Source organism: Maylandia zebra, linkage group LG12 (assembly GCF_041146795.1).
Source record: "Maylandia zebra isolate NMK-2024a linkage group LG12, Mzebra_GT3a, whole genome shotgun sequence".
Classification (NCBI taxonomy): Eukaryota; Metazoa; Chordata; class Actinopteri; order Cichliformes; family Cichlidae; genus Maylandia; species Maylandia zebra.
Genome location: NC_135178.1, coordinates 19,891,229 through 19,916,273, shown reverse-complemented (window position 1 = coordinate 19,916,273; position 25,045 = coordinate 19,891,229). Strand labels below are relative to the sequence as shown.

Below are 25,045 nucleotides of genomic sequence, written 5' to 3'. Positions count from 1 at the left end.
CAGGGATCTGCCAGACAGTGATGTGTCTGCTAAGAATATCAGCAACGGGTCCCGCCGAGCATGTGCATGTGTATGCGGGTCGGATGGGATGGAGGACACGGTGAATGGGTTTGGGAGGAGAAATTTTATGAGGCTAATGTTTCCAGAGCAAACTCTCTCACATTAGTACCGACCACTCCACAGCACTTCACCACCTGAGCTGAGAGACGGGAGAACAGAAGGTCGAATTAGACGGTGAGAGACAAACACACACGGCTTCACAGAACGCACCGAAGGCCGTTTTTGAGAGCCAAGAGGAGACGGTGAGTGTCTGCAAGCATCTCCCACCTCCCCTTCTTTTCTCCCGTCGTCTCCACCTCCTCTCTCACTTCCACCCTTCCAGTAACCATAGAGACCACAGTTGCCCGAAGAGAGGTTTTTCTCTGAGACAGAAGTGGTGGTGTCAAATGCTGGATGTATGCATGCACACAAAAGCTCATTTTCAACACCCCCTGCTTTTTAAAGGCTCTATTTATAGGGGAAGAGTACTTTTTTCAAAACATTTTTTTAGTGGTGGGCATGTACTGTTACTTTGTGCATATGAAGAGAATAGGAGGATGTGGCTGTCCATGAAAATCAGTCCACAATAGGTTCTGTCATAACTGCCTTCTTTGACGAGGAAGATGCAGTTTAAGTCTATCCGTCGGGAGCATTATGAGCAGAATGTGAAGATAAAGACAACTTTGTTTTGTTGTAGAGGCTGAACAATGCATTGTACCTCTAATTGCTGTCTGGACCGGTCCTGTTTGTGCTTTCAGCGGCTCCATGTGCAACATCTGGTCCCAGATTGCTGCGTTATATTGATAAATACCAGCTGTGAGGTGTTCAGTTCCCTTTATTGAGCAGTCATGTCTCTTTTGTTCTGCTTGGCTACGGAGTACACCTCCTGCAGCAGTCCTTACAGACCCATTCCTGATCACTGACTCATAAAAAAGAAACGCTTTTGACATTAACAGTCACCACATAATACCAGCGATAAGGCGAGCTGCAGGCTGCTGAAGTGCAGCTCGATGATTACTGAGATGGCACAGAGCAACAGAAGTGGTGAGTTGACAGGAGTAATTAAAGTAAGAAAGCTGTCCAGTTCTGTTCTAGCTTCAACAGCATTAAAACCTCCTTATACCATTAGCAATTTGAATAACACTGTACATACAATTCTACAAGGAAGACAAGTTGTACTTCGCTTTTCCAGACTGTAGTTTTGGACTTAACGGACACTGATGACACAACCAGAGATCACGGTTAAGGAGGTTTAAGTAGCTAAGCAGATGAAAATAACATCTCTTTGGCAGAACAAGGAAAGCACTTTTGGCTGGAAATGAACATAATACTGGCAAATGTGCTGTTACTAGACATGATCACCTCCTACTGTATACAGCACCTTGGATTGAAATATTTCAGACTGCGGATCATGGATATGCAAGCATCAGCAGCAAAAAACAAGACTTGTGTTAAGCAATGAACCCCAACTACCAGCATTCCTGGTATGTCCCACACCCTATTTTAAGAAGGTACTACCAAACCTATAGGTCTATTAAATGAGTCCTTTAACATCCTCTAAATAATCTGTGGACCCTTCATCTTTTTTTCCTGTTAGATTCCATGTACAGGTGTGAAACTCACACCCACAGAGCCTGCTGCTGAATTCTGATTCATGAGTTCTACTTCAATAAATACATGCAACATCCTCTCAAATCAAGAACAGAACCGATGGAGCTGAAAATCAACAGGCAACTTATGCAAAAAGCAACAAGGCATGAACATCAGAAGAAAATAAAGTGCCTAAATGTCAAAGATTAGCACACATGATTGCTTAAACTTCTGACGGTCTGTGTTCCTTCACTGTACTCTAGCAGTCAAGAGGTTTGTTCCTCACAAATGTTCAGTCAGCTTTAATGAGTAAGTTTCTGTCACACAAGTCCCCCGCTGACACAATAAAAAGGCAATTCAGAACAAGTGTCTTCATCACTTAAAACTTTTGTGCTCCTTCAGGATTTTTGACTCTATTGAACAATTGTTTACTCTCAGGTAGAAGGTGAGTTCACAGTCAGCGGATAATGTGCAGGTATCTGAGGTCGGGGTATAGGAGGTTAGCTAGGAGGGCCAGCAGCCGGGGTCCATCTTTGAGACAATGTCCTGGGTAGCGAATGAACTGGACGGCTTTATTCACAGAGTCCTCTAACTCGGCGTACTGCTTATTACTGGGCATGGCTTCCAGCGTCCCCAACATCTGAAACCATCGGAAAGGAAAAAAAAGAAGTTATTTTTAGGTGATAATTACAAACTAGAAAATGAAACACTTCAAGTTTTTGCATACTTGCTGTGCTTTTGCAGAGAGCTGCAAGTCAGTGGTGGGTTGAAGTCGAAGCTCGCTCTCTGATGGCACTTGAATGGACAGAAAAGCTGCCAGACTGCGTACCACCACCCTGAACCTAAAGCATTGTATACATAAACAGTTAGGTTATGAACATTTGTGAATTTGTTTTTACACATTTTTTACTCTTTATGGACTACAGGTGTTTTGATTTACTAATAATGTGCAAGCCAGCTCACCTATTAGAGACAGGAGACCTTTTTCCAAGGCCTATAGCTCCGAGCAGGCCGGAGTTCAGTCTTTCTTCTCCCAGTTGAAGCAGCCTAGTTTGAAACCTCATCAGGCCCAAGACCACACCTGATACTTCAGTCAAGCCTGCCTGTGGCTGTAGCTGCTCCGCTGAAAGATTCAGGGATTTGTGCCACCACAGAAACAGCTTGGCTTCATCAGCCGGACCGCTAGAGACAAATGAAACATGTTCATATCTTTACAGCTCACAGAGGACAAACGCTACATGCTACACAAGAGCGAGTGAAAGGGACAAACCTGGGAAAGACCTGATTGGTCCAAGTGTTAATTAGAGCCAGAGTCCTCCTCTCATTGGCTGCTGTGTATTCACTGTTGAGACGCTGCAGAATAAAGGCGTAGAGCGTCAGGAAACTGCCTCCTGATTGGCTCTCAGAAAGGAAGTCATCTACTGTGAGCTCGGGCACCTGCAGCGATGCCAACACAGGTCCCCACCTTACAGACTCTTCCTCGGCTGAATTGAAATCACGGATGTGGAAAAAAAAAATTAGCCAATTTTCGGACATCCTTCAAATGTTTTGAAAAGAAAAGGACTAAACCAACTTTCAGGGGAAATGGTAGCACTGAAGTAGCATACCCTAAACTGCTACTTACCATGGTTGAAGTACCCTGTAATGCATGCCTCCATGATGCGTGTCATGTGTCGCACTGATGCAAGGCAACGGGAGCAGGCTGTGAGAAGGGGAAGAGTTGGAAAGCCCCTCCCTTTCCTGTCCAGCCAGGTAATGACATGGGCAGCGAGTGCCTCGCCTGTTGAGACGCCCACGCCGTTGAGCAAAGCCAAAGCATCACTGAAGAGACTGCAGAACGCCATGTGCCTCTGCTCCAAATCCACCTCTGAAAGGGAACAGGAAGGAGTAGAAATAAGGCTGTAGAAATGGAGTGTCAAACATAAGGCCCAGGGCCAGAATTGGCCTGGCAAGGACTCCAATTCGGCCCAGCATTGAAAAAAAGAAGGAGGGCATACAGTTTGGACTTTTAACTGTATTTTTATAAGTTTAGCAGCTTCTCCTACTGATAAAGACCTCCCCCGTGACCAATCATACTACACCAAAGTAATTAAGCAATACAATAAAAAAAAAAACAATTAAAATCACAGAAAGGTTCCTGTTTTGTTTTGTTTGTTTGTTTGTTTTTAACAATTCTTTACAATAGAAAGTTCTGTTTTAATAAAAAAGCTTCAGAGTAAAAAGCAAAGGGATATTTTCTGCAAGCTAACAGACTCTTTCTTTCTTTTACTGAAATTTTACACATTTATTTCTTCCAATTACATTTACTACATTCACTGCACTTCTTTTTCTTATATTTAGATATTTGAGAGATTAAATGCTCAGTTAAACTTTCTTACGCTGACAGAAAGGAGAGTTTCACTGGTCTGGCCCACTTAGCATCAAAGTGGGCTGTATATGTGGCCCACCACGTAAAATGAGTTTGACATCTCTGTTATAGAAGACTGTTTTTACTGATGGTTGAAGCTTTTGATTAGCAAGATGGTGAGGACAATTCACCTGGTGGGTTGAAGGTTATGATACTCTCCAAAAGTGTTTCCAGTTGAGCCTCCAGGCTGGTGAGGGTGATGCTGCCTCCTTGCTCCAGAGTCACCAGAGATTGCACACACCAGCAAATGTAGGCTCCAGCCTTTAGCGTCTCTTCCTGATATGAAAAACAAACAAACAAAAAACGAAAGAAATTGTAGGGTTTTTTCATATTTTTTTATTTGTTGTTATACTATTGACTATAAAATATATATCAGTTCTCTGTAAACTAAAGGTTCCTGACTGCTAAAACAGATGAAACACTTTAAATGAATTCAGGCCGAAAATGGACGTGATTATTTTACATCATTAACTCCTATTCTTGTTTTTTTTTTTAAGTTATTAAAGATGCTGTACAATCATTCCACCCTTGGAAAATTACTGTTTAAAGAAAATTGTTAAAAGCCCCAAATTACCAAGCCCACAATAAATGGAAGTAAACGACCGCATTTTGTCAAAAATTAGACTATTTTTTAGACTAGTGAGGAACTGTTTATTGCTCCTTACTGTGAGAGGAAAACCTTGTAGATAATAAGTAAAATATGTCTGTTTTAAATTTACAGTGAGTTTCATGCTTTATGTTAAATGTATTCTTCTTTTCCACAGCTTTTGCCACGTATTTCTGTTAGATCCTGAAACAGTCGTATGTAAAGTTAGAAGGATTGTACAGAGCTTGCCAATATATTTTTTTGGACATTGGATATTTTGGGAAAAATATCACATGATGTATAAAATGTCGTACTGCAAACATACATCTAAAGCAGCTACACAGATTGAGTGTTATTGACAGCACAGTGGCTCTGTGGTAGGATTCTGGGTCAAGGAGCTCTGCCATGAAACACGCGAGTTTTCCTGTCAATCTGCCCCAGACCAAGGCTCTGACTTACATCCTGAGTTCCCCGAACGCAGCAACTGCTTACGTTTAAGTTTCATGTGTATGTTCCAAACCTTGCACTTTTATAGCAGGCATGCCAGTTTAGTGAACTCAAGATGCTGACAGAAATAGAAGTTGTTCAAAAATTCCTATATTCTTCAACACAAGCCATATATTTTATACAGCATAATACTATTCTAATAATTATATTTTATAATTTTCTGTCATTGGTTTGATCAAGTCAAAAGCAAGAGTTGAAACGTTCTCAGAGTAATCCATTTGCTGGTTTAACCTGCCTTAAGAGATTTACGCCACCTTAACAAATCTGATGCAGAAAACAAACAGGATTGTAACGTCTCACCTGGTGTGGAGCTTCACCGGGGCAGGGGTGGAGCCCAGCAGCACTACGGAGTGATTTCAGCAGCAGCTGAGGTGCAGAATCAGCACTGAGAAGCAAAGAGGGAGGGTAGTGGGTGCTAACGTATCCCAGAATGCTCTGGTACGAGGACAGGTCCAGTTTGTGCCAGGGTAGAGATGTGGACTGAACCAGCAGACTGAACAGAGGTGAGTCCTGGAGGTTAAACAGGAAAAAAAGAAAGAAAAATGACTGAAAAAAGGAAACAGGTCTGATTCTTGATTCTGATATGATACCACACTAGCCTGAACTCACCTGCTGACTCAGGAGTTGTTCCTCCTTTGCCAGAAAAACGAGCATGTAGAGCAGGTATACCAACATAGTGTGCGACTCTTTCTGTGTGGCCATTTCTGACACAGCTGGATATGTTGTGGAGCCGGGAGGTGTTTGTAAGTGGTCACTCAGGATGCTGACCCAGTTAACTTCACATAACACTTCTCCCATAAACAGGAAGCAGCTCTTGGGACTTCCTCTCTCCACCTGTAGGCACAAGAAGCACAAGTAATCGAAAAAGCACCAAACACATCAAACCCTTTTGCTTTGGACTGTATTCAAAGTATCAGTTACAACATCTACTTAATGCAAGGTAAATGTAAAATGCACATTTTAGGCTCCTGTTACTGTGAAAGTAGCTATAACAGTGTAAATATCAAGACACTGATGAATTTATTTATGATAAATCATTAAACATCTCCGTAGTAGGAGTATTAAACCCCATAATGATGCACACATATCAAAAGTGTTTAAAGTTTAATATATTAGCTTGAATAATGTAAGAGGTTGCTTGGTAACCTTCTTCATGCTTCCAATATCAATTTCTGCTGCTCTTCAGTGTTCACAGATAAGCATGCATTCTTATCAATCTTTCAATCAGACCTTTATTATTATGAATTCAAGTATCCTATCTATGCCAATAGATTCCACAGGATAGCCTTCAAAGAATGATTGATAGGGGCTTTGAGACACAGCTGTTTTCCAAGAACAAGGAGCTGTGACTGTATTTCTGTAAGTGCAGGCTACTAATAGAAACTGGGGCCAAGGATCATGGTCTCAGGTTAACAAGCTTCCCTGTGACATACATGTCTAAATCAGTGTGAGGTGTTAGGGGTCTAGGGGCAAAGTATCTCACACTGAAGAGTTGCTCCATGAGCTTAGTGTCAGGGTGCAGGTGTCTCCAGGGCAGGCTGCGTAGGTGTGTGTGATACAAGTAGAGCAGGTACTCCGGTGTGCGTGGTGAGGTACAGCTCTCACAGTACTGCATCATACACAGCCACAGAGCACCCCTCTGACCAGGCAGCAGACGATCTGCAACATAAACACACACACAACGTGTAAGTAAACACATCCTTTATGGTTCTAGCTTCTCCGTGTTATTACAGCACAGACGACAAAGATCACTGTAGATTAAACTGTTACTTGCCTCTGAACTTGTGATGAAGCAGGTCAGTGATCTGAATGTAGAGGCCAACCATACATCCTGCTGCACTCGCATCCGTCTCCAGCCAGGGGTAACACTTGATGTTACTGAGATAAAGATGCAGTTATTGAGATTATTTGTCCATAATTTGCTGTTCCTCTGGTTTGTCCTCTAAAATTAGAATCAAACTGCAAATTCACCTATCAGGTCCCTTCTATTAATGACAATGAGATGTAAAAGGACATACTTTATTGACATTCTTGTGTGCCATTCAATAAATAATTAATGCATTCTTTTTTTTTTCTGAACAATGCTACAGCAGTGCTTTATTCTGGGTAATGTATAGTGTGATTCAGAGGTTTGAAAGATTAAATTCAGTTAAGTAATGACTGTAACCTTTAATGACTGCCCTGTGAAAAGAAACTAAGAAAACTAAGAAAGATCAGCTTATATAACTGCCCCGTCTAAAATTTGCTCTATGCTCACATCTGTTTTAACTCTTGCTAACTGATAGCAGATCTTTGTTCCTGTCTGAGATGTGAGACACTTACCCGCCCTCGCCAGCGTCCACAGGAAAGATCCATGGCTTAAATAACTTCACAGTCTTACTGTGCAGGTCCTGCAGAGCTGTGAGAGTGCCATATTTCTTTTTCACAATGATGCATTACAACCGATATGCACAAAACTAGAAGTTAAACTCAGAGGTTTGACATAAATGTAAGTTAATAATCTGCAGCTACCTTTCATTATTTTGCTGCTGCCCACTGACTCTCGGGCGCAGCTGTTGAGCTGCACATTGATGAGGCAACTGATCAAATGGTCCCAGAAGGAAACGACGTCCTCAATGTAGGGAGTCCAGGAAGCATAGAGGCCGAAGCTGCGGAGGTCCGTCTTACTGAGACGACTTCGTAAAAAGTAGTCACTCAGCCAATCGACTGTCTCATCCACCTGTTAGCAACAAATAAAATACAAAAACGAAGATTTAAACGTCATAAAACTGAACAAAAACAAACTTGCATTTTGCAAGAAACTTCGGCTTAACGCGCAGCATGCTGACTCTTAATAGAGATGTGAATCACATATTTACAACGCCAAGACATCCCTGCCTACAAGCCTACAAGCTAGGCAGGGATAGCTCAGTAGGTAGAGTGGTGGCCCCATGATCGGAAGGTCGGTGGTTCGACTCCACTGAACGGCTACCCTGAGGTACCCCTGAGCAAGGTACCGTCCCTACACACTGCTCCCCGGGCGCTGCATTGGTGGCTGCCCACTGCTTCACTGGGTGAATGGGTTAAATGCAGAGGAACTATTTCCCTACGGGGACTAACATGCACACTTTACACTTTTAAGACTACCTGCTGAGGAGAGAGGGTGATGGGGGACCTGTAGGGGGAGGCTGGGGGTGCGACACCACGGGTGGAGACTTCAGTGCTGCACACAGCTGCTTCAGCTTTGCCCTTGGTGCTGCGGGATGGAGGTAAACAGCCGAGCACTCGCAGAGTCACTTTCCAGCACTCCGGACTGAGCAGCTGGTTGGATGAGCCTGAGGAGGTTAAAAAAAAATCCTTCTGTTGAAGAAGTTCCCAACAAAACACCCAAACTGATTATTCTTGATTAGTTCTGTAATCACAGCTGACATCAGCGGCTCCATTTGGAATAATCTCTTAACAAAAACCAGAAAAACAAAAGCCAAACAATGATGAACCACTCACTGACACTAAATTTGCATCTGTTGTTCAAAATGAACTGACTTCATTTTTCATTAATCAGTTTAATCGTAACTTGCATCCTTTCAGGAAGATTAATGCATTTTCTTAGATTCATTTTCTAGAATAAATAGCAGTCAGGGTCTAACGTGATGTGCAAGAAGGGAAAAATGGCTGCTTAATATAAGAGTCCAAGAAAGATGTCTCTTAAGGAAATTTTCATTCTTTACTACACTGAAGGGAAAGAAATGACAAAAAAATAAATAAATAAATCGAGGGTAATCGCAATTTATCACTTCAGAACAGATCAACTCACTGGTCATGAGGAGGCGAAGGCAATCGCTGTAATGGTCGGGGAAATGATGCCGTAAAAGCCAGGTCCAGTGTTTGGTGAAAAGGTGAAAAGGCGTGAGAAACTCAGGCTCGGGGTCTCGGCCGCAGACGCAGAGAGCTCCATGGACCAATTCCAGCAAACGTGTCCTCTCCGAAAACACGGGATGGGCTTCATTCAGCCACTGAGACAAATCAAACTGCAGGGGAAAAGAGTCAGAAGTGGACATTGTAACTGGCACGTGGTTTGCGGCGTATACATCCCATTTCTTCATTCCACTTGCACGTGGACTAACCTTAGTGAGCAGCATGAAAACGACATCGGCGCTGTCGAGGGACAGCGATGTCACGACGTCTTGGTAGAGAAACACCAGCTGACTGGGCGCTGCGTTGGGAGTGAAGAAGGGGGAAATGAGAGGGCAAAGCCGCCGCTGCTCCAGGATAGTCTTCAGGACACGGCCACACTCCTCTGCATTTCCCTGGATAAATACCTACACACAAAATTAAATACACTTTAATTTGAGTAGTTAATCGCAGCTAATCCATCCAACATATCTATGATGTGTGTTCTTTATGTACACAATAATGCTTTATGCCCTCTATTCAAGGTGGTTATGGTTATTCTCTAGTATTCCAGCTGGCTCAAATACCCATTTTTTGTACTTATATATTCCACACAACAATAAATAAAAACACTGCTACTCTGCAATATGTGCATGTATTTGTTAGAGCATATACACACCTGTCCCAGTACCTCCACACATGAAGACAGGTACTGACGAGTTGGTGGATGACGGAGCGTGTCCTCACATACAAAGGAGACCACCTTGTAAAAAGCAGACACACCAACTTTCTGGACTGCAGGAGATTTTTGTGCTTTGTGCATATTCACCAAAGCCCTAAGACCATGAAACAAGGTGCACTTGAGTCAAGACATTCCCCATCTACCTTCATATATGTCAATATAATGCATCTTGATATGAATGATATAAAATCTGATTGCACTGACGTGATGAAGTTTTCAGTGTGAACGGCAGCCTGGGCCAGGATTTCAGGTGGCGGAGCCATAGCATCGGTTTGAAGCTTTTTGATGTCCCTGCGCAGTGATGTTATCTGAGTCTGCACTGCCTCCTGCTTCTGCACAAGCTCACACTACAAATTTTTACACACACACACACACACACACACACACACACACACACACACACACACACACACACACACACACACACACACACACACACACACACACAGATTAATAAAACATACCAAAGCTGTAACTTAAAACGTGGCTAGCCTGCAGTGTGAGAGGTCTTACCGTGACAGTGATGTTTGCAGCTCCTTGGCATGGCTGTCCACCCTTCCCTTTACACTCCAGGGCCATGGTGACTTGCTCTGGTCGGTTCTTAAACAGTACAGGAAGGCTCTCCAGCAGCTCCTGCTCCATTGCCACCTGCTGGGCTTCACGTGCTACAGCAATCCTGGTGCCAAGATAAATTACTTGGGAATCTGCATGCGACTTGTTTATGTTTATAGATAATTCAAAATAAAAGCTTTTATTTTATGATTTACACATACCTGGCTTGATCTTGCAAAATGCTGAGGTCCTGCTCTAACAGTTTACAGGCAGCTTTACAGTCAGTGAGACAGGCGGAAGGCACTTCAGGTACTGGTGCCTTCAGCTTATGCAGTTCAGGAGCTAAACGGGGAACTGGATGTTTCTGCAGATTGGACAGGATACGCTCCCTTGCTGAATTAAGACAATATCAAATGCAAGCATTTTTAGATTTGGAAGTAGAAGTAGATTGTGGCACATATGAAAAGTGAAACAAATACACTTGTGTATAGTTGGTCTACATAATTTTGGTCTCAAAGACAAAGGAGAAAAGGGAATTAAATCAACAAGAGAACAATTCTTTATTACAGGAGTTTCTGACATGTAATAGCAGGAAAAACACTAACAAATAAAAAGTGAAAATGTCTCCTGTGAAAAATATCTCGAACAGAGAATATATTATTTATTGTTCTGAAGCTGACACACAGTATATAAACTTCTTACAGAATTGCATTTTTGGTATCTGTATATTTTCTTTTTAATTAACCCCTGCTTAATCGTTTGGCTATAAAGCTTGGCTCCGTACCATTGCTGAGGCTGGTGTAGTCAGTGAAACCAGAGGTTTGAGTCTGGAGGAATGTTGGCTCACTCTGCACCTTCTTCCAAAGAGACAAAACTTCCCTCTGATCATATTGTAGACGCTCCTGGTCCACATATTCCAGCCAAAGTTCCTACAAAAAACCCCCCAAAAAACAACACAAAACAAAAACAATTAATAAATGAATCATATATTATAATATATATATATTAAAAAAAATTATACTCACCTGATGCCACTGCATGACCTGTGCCAGTCTGTGTGGTTCATACTCTGGAGGAAGAGAGGGAAGATACACTTCTTGCTTCTGCAGAGTCTCGTCATCCAGCCACACAGAAAATACTCCAAACAACCTGCAGACAAACAAACAAGCAGCTGAGAATTTAGAGCCTGCCATAGCCTGGAATATAGGAAATGATCTTTAAACAAAAAATAAGAAAGATTTTATAAAAGCTCTGTCTCAGGATCAGCACCATACCTGACCAGTTCTGTATGTAGCTGAGGAGAAGTGAGGTAAGGTGGTCCGGGATTATTGGGGGTTTCGTCACCCTGGTCTGATGAGGGTGTGTTCGGTGGGAGTACCCGGAGGGCCTGACTGGCAGCGTGGTGGAAGTCAGACACTTCCTGTATTCTCTGCCTCAGATCTCGGAGGAAAGCAGCCTGGGAAGAGGCCTGGAAGAACCTCTTGCCGATACATCCTCCTGCAGCCAGCCTGTTAGAGACACATGGACAGATAGATACAGATTCTGCCTATTCTCTGCTTTCTTTGACTGGGGATCATAACACATGAGCATGTTTATCATACCCGTACTCAGGTCCAGGCTGTCTAAGGTAGAGCTGCAGGAATTTCTGCCAGATGAGGGGTAGGAGGGGGTGATCAGGTGGTGTAGCTGCGGCCTGATATGCCCAACGATATACCTGAAGCCTCTGCAGAGACGGGGCTACCGGCAACTTAAGCCTCTGTTGAGCCTTCTGGCTCAGAAACAGAAATATTGTTAACATCATCTAAACACAACACTCCAAATCATTGAACAGCAGTAGACCAGGATCCTAAGTACTTTCTATGATATTTCTGCTCTTTAGTTTTGCAAATAGTCTGTTCACTTTTATTCAAAGGTCATAGAATACATCTTCTCTGAACAAGGATGTAAAATGTCACATTATGTAATGAGATAATGAACCTTTTACTGATAAACTGTCTACCTTTAAGGCTTGTTCGGGGGAGATATTAAGCTCTGACAGGAGTTCATGCTCAACACAGCGCCTCAGCTGAGAATCTTCCTCAAACACACCCTCCATATTCAGCACCACCCAGGCAAACCAGATCTAAAGAAAACATAAATGTTAACAGGCCAGTGAGGATGGAGAATTCTACTAATGTGATCAATTGTATTTACACATGTGGTTGTTGCTTTGTTGTCTCTCACCTCAGCACTCAAGGATTGGCCCTCGATGAAGGAGGGTGTGGCATTTCCAGAAATCCAACCAACCAGAGAAGAGAGCAGACCCCGGTCTCCATGATAACCCAAAGCAGTCTGCAGAGGGTATGAAAAACAGTAAAAAAAAAAACAGAACCCCCCCCAAAACATTGCTGCTAATTAGCTTTCCTCACCTTATTCCCGGTCTGTTTGGTTTGTGTCTCATTAAATATTAATGTGAAGTTCAGAGGTTGCTTAATCATGCAAATCAAACACCACTTTGTAAATACCTTATGTTGCTGGTACAGGAGTTTTTGGACACATTCCTCCTGGTGGTAAGTGAAGGCAGCGCAGCAGATCTGATCCATGAGGAACAGGACTGTTTTGTCTCGGTACCACAAGTTCTGTTGAGTCAGAATTCCCACCCAAAACTCCAGAACTGCTGCAGCTCCGACAAGGCCTGGTTTCGAACTTTCTACCACATGACTCTGAAAGATGAGTTAAAAAATGAGTAATGAGTCCCAAAGTAATGAGGACTGAATTATTGAGTGTGTTTACATGTAAAAACAAAAAAAAAGTAAGATAAAACAAAACCCCTTCTAACATGGTTTGGCTGGCTCAAAATTTGTTCAACTACCCCGAATAATTAAATTAAATAAAACTTTATTTATATAGTGCCAATTCACTACCACAGTCAGCTCAAGGTGCTTTATATTATAAGGTGTTGACCCTATAATAATAGAGAGAAAACCCTAACAACCAGATGACCCCCTATGAGCAATATTTGGTGACAGTGGGAAGGAAAAATTCCCTTTTAACAGGAAGAAACCTCCAGAAAAGGCTTAGAGAGGGGCAGCAATGTTGAGGGTGAGGAAAATACTTGGTAATTTAATTACCGTACTGTTTCATAGTAATTTAAACAACCAAAAAATAAATGCACATTATTGCATTTTTTCCTGGACACACAATAATTAAAATCTGCTTCTTTTCCATATTTTTTTTTTTCATTGTTTCTCATATAAATTCAGGAATCTTGCACACAACATGCACAAAAGTTTCACCATGCACCTGAATGACACTGTTCAGCAGACGGACGTTGTCTCCATAACTGGTTCCAGTGAGAAGTGGCGCCACTCGATGCGTGACCTGCTGCGTCATGCCCTGAGGACACACGCTGTCGTACTGCAAGAACAACTGAATACAGCTTACAAACCTGCCATTAACAAAGAGCAAGACAAGAGGTGTCGGAATAAAGTCAGTGCTCGAGTTAGCTGCAGATTTTACATGTGTTACGAAGGATGCCTGTTTCTTACTGAGCGTTGTTGAGCAGGTAGTAGCTAAGAGGATAGGTTGGGGGTAGGATGTTATCTAACAGATGCACAGCAGCTCTCAGATGGCGAGACTGAATCAGACTTTTCAACAAGCCAACACCATCAGTACAGAAATGTTCCAGGCTGAAAAAATAAAGACAAAATCCACACAAGATTATTCAACTTATACATGTGATTGCCATACAACTAAAGTTAGAAACCTCGCGCATCTACACCTTACATAATATACTGTAGCTATATTAGCCCCTGATACACATTTGCTGAAAAGCAAGAGTTCTATTTGCAACATTAATTGATTAATATTTGTATATCAAATTGTGTTAAATTATTTTATCATATTTTGTATTATTTTCAAATTGTTTTTGCCTTTCTTGGGTAAAACAAGGCTGAGTTTTCCAAAAACTACACCCATCTCTAACCAGTTCAATCCTTCACAATGTGTAAGTCAGCTGTAAATGTTCTCCTAGTGTGTGAATACAAACCTATGTCCCACGGTTGTCATTGCAATGGACAGGTAGCATCCAATCGGTATGCCTGCTTTTACAGCCCTCAGAACAGAGTGCATGCTAGGAGAGTGCGTAAGCTCTGGAGGTGGGTTGGATGCCAAAGCAGGGACCACCCAGGCTCCTTTAGGGTTCTGAGAATTGCCATGAAGCTTCAGCCTCAGCAGCAGCTGCCATGCCCACTGACTAAAGGATGCTTCAGGAGATACGCCCAAACGAAGGACACTTGCAAGGTAAGAGACCTGAAAGGAGATAGAAAGAGAGAGAATGATGTGTAATGCAGAAATAAGCATTAAAGAATTCAGCAGATGTGAGGCAAGTGTAAATGTGCCACCTGTTTGATTCCCTCTGATATGAGCCCACTGTATGGTTTGTCTGTAAGGTACTTCTGATAGGCTTCAGCCACCAGCAGTGCCACCTCATTGTGGAGAATTGAAGGCAGGAACAAAGAGCCATCCTACATAAGGAAACAAGGTTAGTGAAGGTTGGTTGTGACAAACTCACGAATGCACTGTCAGGAGTCTAAGACATCCTCTCTACCTGAGTGTTGAACCCCCAGTTCAGACCCTCAAGGATGACACAGGCCAGCCGGTTCTCTACAGCTGACAGAGGATGCTGAAGGAGCCACGCTCCAATCACGCATATTTCTTCTTGCTGCGGCTGCCAAAGACTCAGAGGCAGCTCTTTACACAAGTACAAAGCCACCTACACACAAACGAAACATGCAAATAAAAACACACGAGTGGATGGATCATGGATCAAATTAAACATTTGATGACTAAAAATCATGTACAGCTAAAACCTTTATTATGGAATCACAATACCAACCATTCCCACAGTCTGTATGGTGTCCCTCAGTCTCTCAAGGAGCACCGAGATAACATATGGGTGGGCTGCTGCTATAGCAGCCAGTAACTCCCTCCCCACCTTGGAGTAGGTTTCTCTGGTGGACACACTCACATAAGAGACCTGAAGCAAAAATGAGGAAATGGATGTCAGACGGAGACAGTACAGATCCTAATCAGGGATGATGAATTGTGTTGTGTTACAAAGTTGATACTAGTTTCAGAAAAATTAGCCCCCCCTACCTGGTAAATCAGGAGAGTTATAGTGGTGATGAATTGTGAGTCAGAGCGCTGAGTGGGTGTCGCCATTTGTGCTAATGCAGTGAGGAGCGAGATGCCGTCAGAGCTGTTCACCTCACACAGCCACTGTTCAAAACTCGCCTGATGCTGTGGGTCTGTATCCGAGAGAAAAAAATAAAATCACAATGACAATTCCAGACTAAGAAGACCGACATGATGCAACTTTAGATCCAGGAAAGAAGTACAATAGAAAATGAGTTTGTTCAAAGCTCAAATTGAATGTTTTTGGGATATTTTAAAAAGTTCCTTTTTAATATGATGATGAAACTGAGTGGACACTTCTGAGCATTAACATATTCAACAGGCAAGTTTTAAGGATGTGAAAGCTTTGTGTATCTTATGTGTGTTTAATTGTACCTCTGAGAGCCTGAATGCAGGAGTATGTGTCACCAGCTGTGCTGAGTGTTTCTAGCCCTGCAGTCTCTGCGCTCTGCATAACATAAAGAATCTTCCAGAGCATGGAGCTGGACAAAGTCCCATATGGCATCTCAGACATAAACAACCAAATGCCCAACCTGTAGAGGATGAACACACAAAATTAATAACAAATATCAAAGTCTGTAAAGTAAATTGCTCCCAGTTAAAATGGAAACTTGAGGCTAACTCCTCACCTTTTGTTTCTGAGTACATGTAAAACAGCTCGGAGGAAAAGATGATCATATTCTATCTGCAGTTTTTCCAAAGACAGAGAGTGTACTTGAGAGCTAGATCCAGCGGCATCAGTCACACTCACGTACTGGGCCCAGTGATCACTCACATAGCAAACTGTCATTCTGGGGGAGAGCAGAAAAGAAAAGCCAAACATAACATTTTATTAATGCATCCTCTGACTTTGTGATATGGCCTGAGAAGTGTCAGGACATAGAAGCTGCTTATGTGCTTGGCGAACTGACCGTATGATGTGCCCTATTCGTTTGACTAGCTGTCTGTATCGGGATCTGTTATAGGTTTGTAGACCGAGAGCGAGAATTTCAATGAGCGAGGAAGCGAAAGCAAACACCCGCATCATCTTCTGACTGGAGCAGGCCTGGGGCTCATACACACCTGGGGACAGACGCACCTGTTAGTTCACACCGTGAGTCAAACAAACTAACACACAGATGGGTCAGACTGACTCTCTTACCCTGCTTGCTCATCCCAAGCATGTATGAGTAGAGCTGCTGGAAGGGGAACTGGGTAATCAATAAAATCAGATCTTCCTCACATAGTAGCAACCAGCTGGTTTCTGGGTCCTCATCCTAAACACAGAAGACAACAATGTCGTTAGGGGCCGACTTACTACATGTTGCGTGTATTTGCAATATGCTACGACTGGCATTTTTTAATTTTTGTTTTTTTGGCAAAATATAAAGCAGAAGCTACTTGCTTTTTTTTTTTTTAACAGTACAACAGTAATAACATGTTGAAAAAAAAATCACAAATGTGTTTTTTAAAATAATGTGACTTTTAAAAGCTTTGAAAACACCACAGTTCCTAGTGTTGGATTATAATATTATTTTATGCCATGTTAGACCCCTAATTAAAGATTGTGAATTATTATGTAGTTTTAGTTTGCATTATTCTCCTGAATTAGAAGGTGATAACTATTGCCTTTGTTAAACTGATTTGCATTACATTAGACTGCTGATTTATTGTGAATGAATGATATTGTTTTATGATGCATTATACTGCTGAGTTATAAGAAATACTGTTCGCAGAAAGTCATCGCCTTATTTGTCTGATTAGAAGAGAACAGAACATACTGGAGTTTTCTGCCCCATCTCAGCAGGAGCAGATAAACAGGGAGCCAAGGTCGTAGCTTAGGCGCTGAGTGAGAGAAAGCATGTGAATGTTCAGGCTTTTATGATAAGGTGGGGGCCACTAGAGGCTATAAGAGTTTGATCAATGCTCCACCATTTTGAGATCTGATGCTGTCTGCGTACGGTGTCCATCTCCCACGCGTGTGATCATTAAAATCATCGTTTGAATCAACCCGGCCGGACCAGTGTTGTTATTGTGGTTTTTCCTCTTGTATCCACCCCCAATATTTGAATCCGTAACACTAGGCAACACATTAGTACTGGCAGCAGTTGTGGTTTTAAGCCAGCAGACTGATATTTAAATGGTCATAGGTGTTCATTTAGCACAATTTCTCCACAGATCATTGATGTGACTCAAGATTAGAAGACAGACAAGAACATTTTGTTTTAAAAAGCACTCTCTACAAATTTACAATCTGTGACAGCTCTTCTTTACAAACAAGCAGACTGAATATTTATTATCGCCTGCATCATAACTGGTGAAAGAAAACAAGAAAAAAGAGACCCTATTTTCAGAGACTATAACATTTTGATGCTTCTTAAAAACATATTGGTTATTTCCAATAAATGTGGTTATTTACAAATAAAGCACACCCTCTTTAACATCTAACATTTTATATATCAAGACATAATAGAAAATGTATCTGATTTTAAGACCTGTTGCTTAGCAGGTCCTAAAATAAGATAAATACAACCTCAGATGACCCACTACACCATGTCATTGTTTATTTAACAAAACCAAAGCTAAAATGGAGAAGCAGTGTCTAAAAATATCAAGTAGACCCTCACTGCTTCCACAGGAATTGAAAGGGTAAGTAGCAGTCAGGTCCAGCTAATCAAATGCACTTGATTAACTGATCATCGGCAAGTATGAGCACCTTTATAAAAACAGAAGTTCTGGCAGTTAGCTGGTCTGGAGCGTTCAGGTGTGTTAACACAATGTCAAGGAGGTAAGACGTCAGCATTGATTAAAAAAAAAAAAGAAAAGGAAAGAAAAAAGGACTTGTTTCTACTAATTAACCTGGGAAAAGAAATCCATTATTCAGTAAGAAAGTTCATGACAGTACAACAAGACGACTGAACAGGCATGGAGTGTTTACGGAGGAAAGCGTTTCCTCTCTAAAAAAAGAGCAGGATGGCTGAGGTTTGTAGAGTGCTAATTTTAAGACCTGCTGACTTCCTGTAATTTTTTTTATGTGTTCTGATACATAAAACCTTAAAAATAAAAGAGGGTGAAGTTTCTTTCTCTTATTTTGTAAGCATGTATGCACCAAAACTGGCCACATTTCACCTAGAGGGCACCAAGGAACTATCTACGGGGCAGACAATAGTCAGTGAGGAGTTAATGTACCTACATTTATTTACAGCTGCTTCTGAATTTTATATAATAATTTTACATTTTATTTTCACAAATAAGCTAACAATACTGCATGAGAAGTTAAATTAAAAAAATATAAATTTACTTTTGTTTTTCTTACAGGGAAACCAATTTAGCTTACAAAGCACTAGCATTCCCTGTTATAGTCACTCATTTGGATCACATTTTTGATATAAAAACTATTTTCTTTTTATTGCCATGTCATGTTTACAATTTCTATGGTACAAATGTATATCGGAAATGGTGAACTTGCACCTCGTACTTTAAATGATTCACTGTTGTTGTTTATTGCAAAAAGAAGTGAACTGTGCCTCTTTCTTCAAAATGAAATTGTTACATTAATAAACTTACCTCCTCTCCACCTTCATCCACTAAGGTCCAGTTGCCAGATTCTTGTCCAGAAGCACCTGAGCTCTGGCTCTCACACGGCTTCATGTGGCCCAGGAACTCTGCACGATGTCTGAGTCAAAACAAGCAAAAAAAAAGTTCCACATTCTGAGATCTTAGACTGTTGGCCCTTAAAAAGATGACCTGGATTCTCATAAAAGCCAAAAGCATAATTTGCAGTGTATAGCTCACAGTCAGTGGGTGAAAAGAAGAAACTCATGTAGAGACTTGCATTTTTACCTGGCAGGTGACATTAGAATGGCCAGAGCTTGCATAAATTGCTGAACTCCAGAGGTGTTCCCCCAAACTTGGATCTGGGTAAGATAATAAAGAAGAACTCTACTCCTCTGTATGTATAGCAATTGACGTGATAAAATGATAAATGACAGGCGTGTGTTCCTAACTAACCTGAAGGAAGTGTGCAGCCCACTTTCCCACCCCAGCAGGACAGCAGAGAAGGTGGCACAGGAGGTACAGGTGCTCCCCTGACCCTCCAACATGCAGCAGGACGGCAACCTGGAGAATAGACCAGGAACACACAAGGATTGCAACAACAAATTGCCTTGACCACTGGGGCAGTACGTTTAAAAAATGGTTTGGGGTTTGTGTGTATACCAATCTCTCAAGCCAGTGATGGATGTCTGACTGGAACTGTGTGTCATCAAGGACTCTTCGTGTGAAACTAAACAGGACGCTGATGGCCTCTTTCAGAGGTTGGAGAGAACACGGCTGTGTTTGGCCATCTAACTGAAAATCTGAGACAGCAACAGACAAAACTGATGTAACACATACATTTTACACTAGTAATATCAGAAGTACAGGTAAAATAATTCTTCCCACCTTTTATAAGACTGTACAGGTATGATTCCACCTGCAGGCGTGACAGCAGAGCGGTGTACGCATGCAGCACGACCTTTTGATGGAGCAGCTCACTGCAAGCTTCAAACAGTCTTCTCAGCTCAGCCTGCACACTCTCACTAAACTCTGCCTGCTGGAAGCGGTGATACCCACATACCTTTGTCTGATCTGCACACACACCCTGTAAGATAGAAATTATAAGTGTGAAAGCAATAGTGGGACATTTGATCTTTCTGTACTATAGATGTTTTGTAAAACACACCTGAAGTGTGAGCTGTTCATCTCTGAAGCTCCACAGACGATTCTGTGTGCTTTTGCACTCAGATGACTGTGTGTGAAGCTGTGTGTGCGACTGGGTCAGCTGTCTGCGGCAACGCCAGTAGTTTTGCAACAGTTCAGTCAGTTCGTGTTTCTCCTGCCGCGCCAGAGCACAAAACTGTGCTGCACAAACCTCAACCCCCTCCAGCCATGCTCGCAACCCTCCGCCTGGCTCCCAAACACTCAGCTGCTCCAGTGAGAACGGCTACAGAGCAAAAAGATTAAATAATACAGTAATACAGACCATTTTATTGTAAATAAAACTTAGCATTAGCAATAAATTTGATCTCATGGTACATTAGATCACCTGAACCTCTAAAGCTGTTTTGGGTAATTCTGGGTAGAGTTTGCTCCGAGAAAGGTCGGCCACGGACTCCAAAGGCCGCAAACTTGGAGGAGAAGATTCCTGATCAGGAAGTGCCAAAACTGCAGGTTCCTTTCCACATGTTTCCACAGCTTCCCCACAGAACTGTATCACTGAACCTTCTTCTAGTGTAGGAAGAGACGGATACAGTGCTGGGGCACTTGGGACATTTGAAGCTTCAAACTGAGTTAAAACACACAGCTGATTCCATGACTGTTCATCCTTTTCAAGCTCAGTGGTTTGTGGCACAATTTTAAGCCCAGCCCCCTGAGCTTCCTGCACATCAGCCTCCTCTTCCTCCTTTTTGGTCTCTTGCGCTGTGACCTGTGATGTCACTGTTGAGGAGTTCAGACTTGGCTGTAGAGTCTTACTCAGCAATGATGCTGTGTTTTCTGCCTGTTGCTTCTCAGAAGGCAGGTCTGATGACTGTGCTGTGGCTTCAGGATTCTGAACAGTGTCTAGCTTATTCTCCTCCTCCTCCTTTTCCTGATAGGGCAGACTCAGGGGGATCTCAGTGAAGTCAGAAGTGGAGGCCTCAGGTACAGCTGAGGGAGCTGGGGCTCTTTTGTCTTCCTCTGCCTGCTTCTGCTTCCTGACCAGCTGTGTGCAAAAAAAAAAAAAAAAAAAAAAAAAAAAAAAAAAAAACGAAAAAGAAAAAGAAAAAGAAAAAAAATCAACAATGACACATCAATTTCTCTTTGGAGGAAAACCAAGCTTGTGTAACAGCTTTTTACATGTGACCATAGTCATGTGAGTACAGAACAAACACTGCTATGAATGTGCCAAAAAGAATCTGCATTTGTAATCATGGATATTTTTGTTGTTTGGATCATGGTGGTATGTTAAATTTATGTGTTTTGCAAGTCATTTGATTTATTATCAATCTCTAAAGAATAAAAGTACAGACTGAAAGAAAAAAAAAGAAAAAGGAAAAACAAAGTGCCTTCACAACAGCTTCAACTTGCATTGGTACATGCTCCAAGTCTCTGGGAGGATCAAGCAGGGATCAAGCTGTTTTTTCATAGGATAGCTACTCGTGTGGTGTTTTGGTGACTGGGGCAGAGTGTCTAATATTTCAGTTTTCAGTTTAAAATCTCCCAAAAAGGTTTAACAGGGATGAGACCTGGCCACTGCAAAAAACCACAGCATATGACTCACATCATCTACAAAATAATCAAACCAATTTACTGAACCTCTCTGGTTCCATGGATGGGGTTACTATACTTACTGACTATAACTGATAGTTCCTCTTTGCTTTGTGATTTGTTTTACCCTCAGATGGCAGGAAATTGCATGTTCAGCAACAACCCAGGAACCACCAAAACTCACATGGCTCTGCCATGAATGGGAAAGTGTTAGAACACTAGTGTCACTGTCCACAGTGAAGTGAGTTTTACATTGTCATTGCGAGGGTGCCGACCAAGAAAGAAGCTCCTGTTCTAAAATCGACACCTTCAAGATCAACTGAAATTTGTAGCTGCCTACATGGAGAGGCCAAATACTCTCTGGTTTTAAAGTAAGATGAGACAAAATTGACTTATTTGGACAACATGAGAAGAGGTATGTTTGGAGAAGTCAAGGTGAAGCTTTCGACCTGAAGAACACTGTATCAACTGTCAAGTCTTGTGGAGGTAGCATCATGCTCTGGGGCAGTTTTGCTGCCAGTGGTACTGGTACATTGCACAAAGTGGATGGAATAATGAAGGAGGACCACTTCAAAATACTTCAACTTCATCTCAAATCGACAGCTAGATGGCTGAAACTTGACAATGCTGGGTGTTCCAAATGGACAATGATCCCAAATACACATCCAAATTTGTTTTAGAATGGATAAAGCAGGTTAATATTAAGCTTCTGGAATTGGCTCCCGAAAGCCCCAAACTTGACCTTACTGAAAATTTGTGGACTAAGCTTAAAAGAACAGGAAACTAGGTAACTTAAATGAACTCTACCAATTCTGCCAAGAAGAGTCGTCAAATATTCAGCCAGAATTATCCCCGAATCTTTGTTGATAGGCACAACAAGTGTCTGGTTGAGGTGTAATTTGCTAATATTATTTGGATATGTAAGAGCCTGTATGTAAAATTTCGACATTCTGTGGATTAGTGAAAATCTAAAATAAATTCAAGTGTGTGTACCTAATTCTTGATTTTTTCTAAACTCATTTAAGATGTATTCTGTACAATCATCAAACCTGAAAAAGAACAGTTCAAAAAAACAAAAAACAAACATTAAAAGCTCAAAACTACAATGACAATCATGCCCATGATGAGTGATTATAAACTGTCAAGGGAAAGCAGCAGATCCCCTCTCTAGATGGTTCACAGGTTCAATACTTTCATTCTTGTCACCTGTCTGTATCGAAGTGGATACCTGCAACTGTCCCTACATGTGAAGAGAAATGTATTTTACTGGGGTGTTCACTCTGTTTGGGACGTTTATACTTTGAAGGCCCTTCATTCCCTCGTGAAAAGAGAAGAAGGTAAAGAATACCTGTAAGGTACTTGATTTAATCACCTGAGATTTTCCGCTGGCCTTTGCTTTGTTCTTCTTTGGTCTCACAGCCTCCATTTTTAGTGTCTGTTCGTGTCCGCATCAGCTGTTTTTACAGCTCAGATCACTCTCACAAACAGCTGACTGAGGAGTTTCCTGGTGGAAATGATGCCGATCACCTGAAAACCGCTGATCATCTGAGCAGTCATTATAGGTGATCTAAATATACCAAAAACAACAGGCGACCATTAGCTGGAACAAACAGCGAGGTATTTCCTGTGATAAGCACCCCGTGGCTGGTTGTGCTGACAAGATAAACACAGTCACTGACTGTAAACAAAACACACTTTTATATTCCGTTGACAGGATTCATCTGCGGAGAATATCAAGGTTAGCAGGCCACCTAGCGTGAACAAAATATTCAGACAGCACATTTTGGGGAAAACGAAACCATGAAGCCCCACGGAGGTACAGTTGGTGACACTGTACGAAGGCTAAGCTACGCTAACGCCGAGCCACTCGCCCGTTAGGCGGTGTTTCTATTGAGTTGTTTATTTACCAGCGGCTCTCGGTTTTCCGTGCTGCTGCTCACATAATAAGAAATCAAATTTCCACTCGTCCCAGAGAGTGAGACGCAGTGACAGCCACGTCCGCTGCCAGGCTGCAGTTTGTTTTGTTTGTTCCAGGAACTCCTCGATCAAAATCTCTGATCACGTGACTGCTCCACCTCTCTACGGAGTAGCAGATAGGCCACACCTAATAGGCAAAGACGATTTTCTGTCAAATGTTCATACTTTAGTGACGGGTGTCAAACTCATTTTACATCGCGGCCCGACCAGTGAAACTCCCCTTTCTGTCAGTGTAAAGAAGTTACATATTTAACTGTTTTTCTACACGATAAAGAAAAATCTGCTGTGACAAACAAAGAATCGTGTCAGCACGGCTCTTTGGACTTCAACTGTAAGAAACTGTAAGACACTGCGTCAAATGGCTCTAAGCTACATGCAGACATTTATGAATCGCTCGTGTTCAAAGATACCTTGTATATAGTTTATTTTATGTAATATTCATACAACTGCAATGTAAATTGAGTCTTTTTCAAGGCAGCAAATGTTTATTAAGTGTTTTCCTAAAAGCCTTATTTTTATGCATTTACTACTGGGGACAACACGTGAGGTTTAAGGTATGGACAAGTGTAAAACCTTTAGCTCTCCACAATGGAAAATGGCTAAAAATAAAAACGGGTATCATTGTATCCAGCTCTGAATTTTTTAAATTCTGCACTCAGCTTTGCAGTCTACGATATCATTGAAATACAGCCAGTTGCTGATTATTTTACGTTTTTGCTAGAGATAGGCAGATATCGATAAAAGATACCAATGCTGGTATTGGTATCAGATCTATATTATTGCAATAGAATCGATACTTTGTTTCAATCCTTTAAGTTCGGCATGTAGCCCACTTAATTGTGTTAAATAGATCATTTTTTAGGAAATAAATAAATATACCTCAAACATGCACTATGAAAAATATCTGAAAGTGAGTCATGTCTATTTTATTTATGTCCTATAACACATTTAAACTACAGAAGAGGACCCAAAGTGCTTTAGAAGCAATCTAAGGAACTTGGAAAGAAAAGCGACTGGACTTCTTTAAGTTTCTTGAAGATATTTCATCTCTCGTCCAAGAAGATTCTTTAATCCTAAGAGCAGTTGGTGAAGAGTCCCAGATTTTTAAGCCTTATTGGGAGTGTCCCTAGGAGGGTCATTGACCCATTATTGATCATCAGCCTAATCATAAATCATAAACATTTACATTCCAAGTCTCAATAAACCCAGTTTCAAAATATATGAAAAGCTGAGGGGTGTGTTTTGTTGTGTTAACTAATTGTTCACAGTGATTTAGTTGTAGTTAAAATCAGAATTTGCAAATTCATCATGATTTATCTCATAAATCATTACA

General features: G+C 41.7%; 1 protein-coding gene across 4 annotated transcripts; it reads right to left on the bottom strand.

Moving 5' to 3' along the window:
- Window positions 1–856: 856 nt before the first annotated feature.
- On the bottom strand, window positions 857–23,806 carry epg5 (ectopic P-granules autophagy protein 5 homolog (C. elegans)). 4 transcript variants are annotated; one of them, XM_004544494.3, is made up of 46 exons: window positions 23,643–23,806; window positions 23,108–23,302; window positions 20,540–21,190; window positions 20,171–20,431; window positions 19,891–20,089; window positions 19,666–19,805; window positions 19,459–19,566; window positions 19,291–19,364; window positions 19,015–19,123; window positions 16,610–16,724; window positions 16,380–16,530; window positions 16,098–16,259; window positions 15,844–16,001; window positions 15,430–15,581; window positions 15,170–15,310; window positions 14,882–15,046; window positions 14,676–14,798; window positions 14,321–14,583; window positions 13,821–13,961; window positions 13,576–13,720; window positions 12,798–12,995; window positions 12,517–12,624; window positions 12,293–12,415; window positions 11,895–12,061; window positions 11,568–11,801; window positions 11,319–11,442; window positions 11,078–11,222; window positions 10,515–10,686; window positions 10,255–10,417; window positions 9,946–10,088; window positions 9,679–9,835; window positions 9,233–9,427; window positions 8,923–9,136; window positions 8,256–8,443; window positions 7,641–7,848; window positions 7,452–7,527; window positions 6,904–7,007; window positions 6,613–6,788; window positions 5,739–5,963; window positions 5,430–5,639; window positions 4,168–4,312; window positions 3,254–3,496; window positions 2,900–3,113; window positions 2,593–2,811; window positions 2,357–2,471; window positions 857–2,269 (listed from the first exon to the last, which is right to left on the bottom strand). In XM_004544494.3, exons 2-46 carry the CDS (start codon window positions 23,159–23,161, stop codon window positions 2,087–2,089), a joined length of 7,761 nt encoding a protein of 2,586 aa, XP_004544551.3. In that variant the 5' UTR covers window positions 23,162–23,302; window positions 23,643–23,806; the 3' UTR covers window positions 857–2,086. The 4 variants fall into 4 exon arrangements, with proteins under 4 accessions (XP_004544551.3, XP_004544549.3, XP_004544550.3 ...); XM_004544492.3 differs by having other exon boundaries at window positions 20,534–21,190; window positions 23,643–23,805; XM_004544493.6 differs by lacking the exon at window positions 23,643–23,806 and adding an exon at window positions 23,431–23,627 and having other exon boundaries at window positions 20,534–21,190.
- Between the last annotated feature and the right edge of the window lie 1,239 nt (window positions 23,807–25,045).